At 39.8% G+C, this 8,445-nt stretch overlaps 1 protein-coding gene across 1 annotated transcript; it reads right to left on the bottom strand.

Moving 5' to 3' along the window:
• Window positions 1–335: 335 nt before the first annotated feature.
• On the bottom strand, window positions 336–4,373 carry grsf1 (G-rich RNA sequence binding factor 1). The gene is made up of 10 exons (XM_084550793.1): window positions 3,992–4,373; window positions 3,501–3,639; window positions 2,856–3,011; window positions 2,379–2,513; window positions 2,165–2,303; window positions 1,927–2,045; window positions 1,766–1,848; window positions 1,539–1,674; window positions 734–836; window positions 336–450 (listed from the first exon to the last, which is right to left on the bottom strand). The coding sequence occupies exons 1-9, from the start codon at window positions 4,205–4,207 to the stop codon at window positions 781–783; spliced, it is 1,179 nt and encodes a 392-aa protein (XP_084406919.1). The 5' UTR covers window positions 4,208–4,373; the 3' UTR covers window positions 336–450; window positions 734–780.
• Window positions 4,374–8,445: the final 4,072 nt, after the last annotated feature.

Below are 8,445 nucleotides of genomic sequence, written 5' to 3'. Positions count from 1 at the left end.
TGTGTAAATTACATAGAAGACGTTCAAATGCAATTTTTCCAATATAAAAGTAACTGCTATTCCGAATCTATCCACTAGAGGTCGCACTGTTTTAACGGGAGTTGCATAAAAGCATAGTTCATTAAATGTAAACATTTTCCTAATGTACTTATTAGCACTAAAACAAAGAGAAAATTAGTAGTAGTCATTATTTCTAGGTTATTATGCTCTTATGTTACTGGTCCGGCCCACTTGAGATCAAATTGGGCATTTAATTAGACAACCTATATACTGCCAGCATTAATTTTCTCCTAAATAATAAATCCCATTAAATGAAGACAACAAGAGTTTGTTCCTTCGACATCAGGAATGTTTATTTCTGAGAGTTTCTTTGATTACTGTCCACATCAGGCTGTAAAATAAATATGATAATCCCATTATGTGTTTTGGCGTCTGTGCATTAGCTTTCACCTGCAGAAGAGACAAACACACAAAAGTTTGTACAAGACAGAACCAGTAAATTCACACTTTTCTGTTTAAAGAGCGTGATTTTAAAACAGAATTATCTTTCTACAATATGAAAGCAGCACACAGAGTGCAGCGTGTTATTCTTTGTTCTATAAAAAGCTTGAAATTTCCAGCAGCTGTGTAGTAATTACAACTTCTGTGTTTCACTGATGATGATCCAAGTCTCCCACTAAATGGTCTTTTAACAGATGCAGAATTTAGTTTTCTTATAATTCACTAAACTTACAATTTTACAATCCTCTTAACGATCCTCTGCATCCGATTTGGTCTTTTTCACCTTTCGTCAGAGTCTTGAACAGAGTTCAGGAATAACTCGATGTATCTTTGTCCTAAAACAAAACACAAAATGAACACAAAAGATTATTTTGTATTTTTCTTTTTTTTGCTTAATAAACTTTATCACAACAGACCAGAAAAGACTGGAAACACCCTGCAGGTGTTCAAGCTGCTTAAAACAATTAAAAAAACACATAACCATGTTGTTATTATGGCTTATGGGTCGTCTTTTAAATTAGTTTTACTTGTATTTATTTTTGTCGTGTCATTGTGTCACTGAGCTGGCTGCAAAAAAACAAACAAGCAGAAGTGAAAACTGAAACTTTTATCTGGAGATAACACAAGTATGTATTTACAGATGGAATATCTGAAAAATATATATAAAAAAACCCTTGTCTGAGGATGCGACCACATTAAACATCTCAGCTGTGTTCACTCCAGATGTAGGGAAGAATTTAACTGCTGCCAACCAAGCAGCAACCTCTGAGGCTACCCATAAACTGTAGCTCCTCAAATAACCTTCAGGGAGGGGCGCAAGTGAAATTAATGTCTCAGCTTTTACAAAACCGTTTGATTTATTCTGATAGCGCGAACTGTGACGTAATTACGGTAATCCAAAGCGCACATATGTACCACCGGCGACGCTTTAGGTTTTAATCTAAAGGCAGAACGTAGACTGGTCTAAGACACCACAGTGAAGCTGCTGCCCCCTGCTGGCTGCTGTTAGAAGCTGCTCAAGCTTCCAAAGTTCTCACCTATGTTCATTCTGTCTCTGGACATGGCGGCCATCGCGTCCCGGTGAGAGTGGAAGAAAACGTCCGCCTCTCCGTTCAGCTTCCCTTTCGGACTGCAAGTGATCACGATCTTAGACACGACTAGAGGAGAGAAGAACTGCAGGAGACAAACAAACACTGGCATCAGGTCCCGACTGCATCAGCTTCTGCGTCTCGTACCGTTTCTGTTTTTTTTTTATTTTCCTCACCGTCACGATGTCTTCTACAGAAACCTGGTAAGGAAGTCCTCTCATATGGACGTAATGTTTTAGGGACGATCCCTGTGGGGGAACTGATGGAGCAGATCAGAACTGTTTCAGTTTAAGATATTTTAGAAAATATATAATAAATATTTAATGATTCCACTCACCATTTCTGTAAGTGGACCGTGAGGTTGAAACAGGACTGCTCTGAGAAGGATCTGAACGCTCCCTCCTCCCCCAAGTAGAATGAATATCTTCGCTTCTGCTGGGAAACACCTCGATGTATCTACAGAGATTACAAACAACACAAGAACTCACTGGCACGATCACAAACAGAAGAGACTGAGAGCGGGAAAGTATTCCAAAGAGTTGTTGATGTTCAGGTCTAACTCTTCCTCCTCCTACCTGCTTCCTATGAGCTCTCTGTCTCTCTGCAGAGCCTTTTCAGCCTCTTCCTGAGAGGAAAACTGAACGAAGCCCTTCCCTGACCTCCTGCCTCTGCTGTCGGTGACGATGGTGATTCCATTCTCTGCTATATCCAAACCTGCAAAAGCGCAGACAGTGAGTCACTGGTAATCGTGGTGGCCGAGGTCGGCTTCGCTCAAGTTTGGCGGTTTACCTGAGAAGAAGTGAGCGATGTCGTCCTCGGTGCAGCTGAAGGGGAGCCCTCTGAGCATCACCACCCCGTCATCGCCTGAAGGCTGGGCGGATTCCTTTAGGACGGCTTCGGCATCGCTGTTCGTCACTTCATACACTGAGACCAGGACATGGACATTTTGGTTTTTAGGATTTAAATACTGTTCAGTTCTCTCCCTTTTATCAGTAACTTCCATACGCTTGTTTATAATGCATTACTAGTCTTAATCGACATGAGAAAATATCTGAAAATTGCTATAGCCATCTTTATTAGATCTCCCTTAATCCTGAACCCTGATATTCCTAAATCTATTAGAACATTCAGTCCTGAAAACTGGAGCAAGATTTGCGACACACAACATTTTTTAATTCTTCCATCTGACATACTTTACGCCCGTCTGCCTAGAGAGAAATATTCCCCAATAAGTAAAGCTCATAACGGCACACGTTTTCATCAAACCTTCAACGTATCGCGGGCCCAGGTAGCACCGGTGCTTCTCCAGAGCTTTGCGGACATCCTCCTCGTGCTCCATCTCGATGAAGGCTCGTCCCGAAGCTCTCCCCTGCCTGTCCGTTTCCATGTGGATCCCATTCAGCCCGCCGTGAATCCTACAATCTGAAGAACAAGTGGTGTTTTTATCATTATTATTGATTTATTGGTTAAGAAGGGTTATCCATGTTTTTAATCGCAACCTCCTCTGTAGTGTTATTGGTCAAGGCTCTCTGCCACGCTTGTAGCTTGTGCAGATCTCCCTCATCCTAGCCTCCTGGTACAGTTTTAGGATTGATTTTAAGAGTTTAGTGTTTGCTTAAACATCTCCCTATACTCCAACAAGTCCCATTGAGGTCCCTCAGGGACTAGTGCAGACCCCTGTCTTCTGGTTGTCCTTGGAGCAAGTTTGAAACAGAGAGGGAGATTGTGCTTTCTCCGCTGCAGCTGCCAAGCTCTTGAACAGTTTACCTCTGCACATTAGGCACATTCAGATAGAAAGCTGATCTTTTTAATTGTGTTTCAATCTAGTACGTTTATTTCTCTTCACTGCCTTTGTGTCAGCTGTGTGTTTATATGTTTTTTTATTTACTCTTGCACGCTTTGACTACTCACCGGAGAAGAACTGCAGGAGATCCTCAGCCTTGCACGACCAAGAGAAACCTTTCACCTGCACGATGTGGACATCCTTGGAGTCTGATTCGGGCTCATAGGGAGGCAGTGGTGGGTATTCATCTTCATGAGAGGCTCCCTCCTGGAAGACAAAGATACGACAAGATATTTTATACATCATAAACTTCAGGGTACTTTACTCTTTAAATTTCCTGATACTATAGTGTTAAGCAGCAGAACAACAGTGGGAACACTCAAGTTTTAAAGTACCACAAAACTTTACTGAATGTGTAGTTGTTTAGGTGTGATTAATGGTGGAATAAGAGCACAGACACATATCAATAATAAAGCTGAGGGTAAACTATTCTGGATTAACCTTCACATCAGTTTTAAATGACCTCAACAGGGGTTTTCCCCCCCAAACATCTCCAGACGCCTCTGTGGCCTTACCGCATGCCAACACTTAAAACCTCAGCTGCTGGTGTGTAACTAACCTTGGTACAGAAGAAGCGGTGCCGGCCGCTTCCCACTGCGGCCTGGAGCGGACTGAGTCTCTGCAGACACACCGTCCTGGTCGCTGAAGTCCAAGCTCTCTGCTGAATGAACCTGCCCGACAACGAGCCGCCTCTTGTTTTGATAGCTGCTGGTAACGTTAGCTGTCCGACTGCGACACAGCGCCGCGCTAAACATAGCAGGGATTTACAAGACATTTTTAACCCGAAACGAGGCGGAAGTAGAAAAATAATAATAACTAATAGACCGTTTTTACTAAATATATAGATGTCTGAGCCGTTTCAGGCTGTTTTCCTCTGTAGCTAGTATAGCTAGCTAGCTAGCGGCTCAACATCACCGTTGCCGTTGAGAAGCTGAGGCGTTCACGTGCGGCAGTTACAGTCAAGGGCAGCGAACGCTCGAGCGATTGAAGTGAAGAAGTCAGCACACTTCCTGTATCCGGTTTGGGTTTTCATAATAAAAGCAGACGCATTAATTTAGCATCCGGAATAAATGTGTTATTATTTTCGGAGAATATGTAACTGCTACAACAATTAATTCATTCTACATTAACAACTTTTCTGAATTAAGTTTCTAAGGGGTGAGGGCGGGTATAGTTTTGCAGCCTTTTGACCACATGATACCAGGTAGTATGTTTAATTATCATTTCTTTTGCATGGTTTAGTATTATGGCAGGTGTGTCCCATTTATTTTAGTTCAGCCCAGCTTTATATAAACCAGGCCGGATCAGTAACATAAAAGAATAACTAGAATAACCTATAAATAATGACAACGTTGGATTTTTCCTGTTGTGTTATAAAAATATTTACATTTAATGAACCATCCTTTTGCAAAGCAATTTATGAACAACCTGAATTTTCTATTAAAAAATAAGTGCAATTTCCACGGTTTTGGTTGTTGTGTTGCTCAGCTGCCATGGAGACAGATTGGAAACCTTAAAATAAATAAAATTAAGATCAGAAAAAAAAAAAATATATGTCTATATACGTTCATTCATTCACTCATTCATCTTCTATACCCGTTTAGTCCTGTTAAGGGTCACGGGGGTCTGCTGGAGCCTATCCCAGCTGTCTCTCTATATACAAATACACACAAATATATGAATAAATTACAGGCAAATAGCCAAATGTTAACAAAAATAAAACACAATAAACTATAGAAGCAGACTTATATGTTCTCTTTAGTCTTTTTAGTTGTGTATATAAAGTGCTGTAAACATAAAGTTGAGCAAAGCTAATCTACCCCTTGAAGTTCTCTTATTACACTTTTAAAATTGAGTCTGATTTAGCTGTAAAGGAAGTTCTGTTTCTGTGAACAACTGCGTACTTGACAACGTTTATCCAACTCTGCTCCTGTTGAGGTTAACGCTCACTGCCATCTAGAGGAGTGGATGACATCAAAATCATCAAATATGTTGTTTCCCTGCTGCCTGACAGTGATCTCTTGTTCCAACTATTTGTTAAATATAAATATTTACACTGAGAGAAACACTCAAACACGAGGGGAGTGCCAGTGTTTTATCACACGATAACCGATTTCTATTTTCTGCACTTTATCAGAAACACAGTTTTCTTTTTGGATTTAAACCAGAGGCCCTATCACTTTTATTATTGTGTAGTTTTAAATATTTGACAAAACTTTCCATCATCGTATTTGGTATCTCTGTAAACTTTAGTATCATGTTATTAAGTTATGGCTTCATTTCTCGGGGGGATGGAAATTTGATTAGGAATATAAGATGTTTAAAATCCAAATCATGTCTGTGACATTTTTCCACTACTGCATAAAGTTGACACTCTTGAGGTTAAAACATGCAGAGGGAAAAAGTGCAGGGCCCCTTATTCGGAAAACGTGTTCAAAACAAAGTGAAAACTTTCCTCACTTTTGAAGAGTTTATAACCAGTCACTGGAAATCCTGTGATATTTTAGACTGTGGCTGGAAAGAAATCAGTTTTACAGTATAATATGAAGTCACCAAGGACATTACCTGACTTGTGAACGTCTCTTTCCAAAATATATTATCTCATTCGCCATTTGAATGATGGCCTTTTCAACATGTTGCATGTTGTTAGTGGGGGCCTTCTAGGGGAGGGTCCTCTGCGGATCATCCCACAGATACTTGATCAGTTTGGGATCTAGTGAATTTGGAGGCCAGGTCAACACCTTGTGCTGTTCTTCATGTTTTTTTTAGTTGTTCCTAAAGTGTTTTGGTGTGTGTGTCTGTGTCAGGCTGCATCCTGTGTCTGGTCTGGTCTAGGTGGGTGCTACATGTCTAAGTAACATCCACACCAATGAATGCCAGGTCCAGAAGTTTCCCAGCAGATCACTGAATTGTCACAAGACGGTCAATGTTATTCACTTCTCTTGTCAGTGGTTTTAATGTTGTGGCTGATCACCTTCATGTTTTCTTGCGTACAAAGAGACTGCACAGACGTGTTAATGAAGGTACAGTGTTTTAATGAACGTCTATTTAAATGTAATGAGCTGCAAAAGCAAAGAATAATAATTAAAAACAGGGTTTTTTTTTCAAAGTAGCCAGTCTTTAATAATAGCAAATGCTTCGTTCAAGTCAAATCCTTCACACGACAGCGAAATAAAACTGACCAATCAATTCAACACGTGTTCAATGCAATGGCAGGTCAAACAGAAACCTCTGAAACACAACCAAGGATCTTGTTTTTGTGGTTTTGTTTTTTGTTTTTTTTTCCTCTTTCTGAAATGTTAACTACACAATTAAAGGTTTATACTGATCAAAACATACAGAGTGAAGAAGTTCCACTGGAGACAACTTAAACAAGATTAGTGTCTGATAGAAACATAACATTCATTTTACAATAAAAATATATGCACAAAAACATCCCCAACAAAAAAAAAAAAGAGGCTCAAGGAAAAAAGGGTAACGCAAAAAATATAAATGTTTGCTTTTCATCTTTTCAATACGAGTCACAAATCACAGAGCTGTGGCAACAAATCTCTTTAAAATTTACATAACTGAATTATAAGGATACCCGACCCGTGATCCCCGACCCCCCACCCCCCGCCCCCCACCCCTAAGACATGATTGTGTTCATTTTAGAGCGTATACTGCGATTACAACGGATTCCCGACTAAACGAAAGCTGCACATCAAATCTTGGATATCAAGACTATCAAAAAAGGCACAAACAGACAGGTTGCACAAAGAACTCAGCAGAAGCTTCTTTTTTTTTTTATTATTTATATATATCTTTTTTTTTTTTTTTAATACAACGGATCCCAGTAAAGTTTCCAGTGCCCATGATGTTCTCACTAGATCCCCCTGCCCTCCCTCCCTCCCCACAAAAAAAAAAAAAAAAAATTATCTACAGGCAAGTCAAGTCCCGGCAGGCACCTCAGATTACTAGATCCAAATCCCAACTACTGTAGAAGCAAGTGCATTTTATAAATGTGACAGACGGGCGCGTTTCAGCGAGCGTGAGGAGCGCTGGCACAGACCAACGCCGACTTTTTAATTTGAGTGCAAAAAGAAAACGGTTGTTTATGCAAAAGAGTTTTGGTCATAAACGTCGTCAGACGAGTTAAATCTTCAGATGGAACCGCGACTTTTAATATGTCATCGAAGGGGGAGTTTCCTTTTAAAATATAAATTTGTGATATACAGGTTTGTCTTTACTTTTACAGGTCTATTTACTTTTTGGAAGAACATTATGTTTGCACTAATTATATGGAAAATAGAGAGTTCAGCCATCATTTAAACTGAAGACTATTCATCATTTGAAGCTTTATTTTTTTCCTGCATGCTGCATTTTACATTCGGTGTCGCCTCAGTTATCTCGGGTTAAGTTGCAGGTTTGGACTGGTGGCATGAAATAAAAGTTATCTAAAAGATCTGGGAAGTGTTTTTCACCAGTTGCAGATCAAATGATAAATAGCTTTTAGGGAAAACTCTCTAATTAACCTACAGCCAGAGCCAAATCACAAGATCATTCTTCTTTTAAATGCCATAAATGTCTAGAAAACAACAAAAATAGATGTATGTTTTTATTCATACAGGCCGTTTATGTTTAAAGAACATTAATTGAGTACTAGAAAGTTAATTTCATTGTCATTGTGACTCTTATTAACCTATAATTAGTTCAAATAAAATGTTCCCTCTAAAGAACTTCCTAATTATCTCAAGATTGGACAGACACATGTTTTTCCAATCAGCACATTAATCTTAAAGCGCAAAACCCCCCCCAAAAAAACTAAGACCTCACGTGGCTGCAGTGATGTAGAAGTGTACTCGTGTGTGTCGGTACACCGAGACATCACAGTCGGGCGCGGCGCAGTCAGAGGTGCCACAGACAAGACTGACTGACCGTTTATGGCTTGAGTGCATCTCAGCAGAGCTCTAGCGTCCTCTCTTAGTTTCAGTCCAAGATCATTTAAGTCAGAAAAACACAAAGTAAAACCGT

Source organism: Chelon labrosus (assembly GCF_963514085.1).
Source record: "Chelon labrosus genome assembly, chromosome: 9".
In the NCBI taxonomy this organism is placed as follows: domain Eukaryota; kingdom Metazoa; phylum Chordata; class Actinopteri; order Mugiliformes; family Mugilidae; genus Chelon; species Chelon labrosus.
The sequence above is the reverse complement of the archived record's forward strand: the minus strand, read 5'-3'. Positions and strand labels throughout refer to the sequence as shown.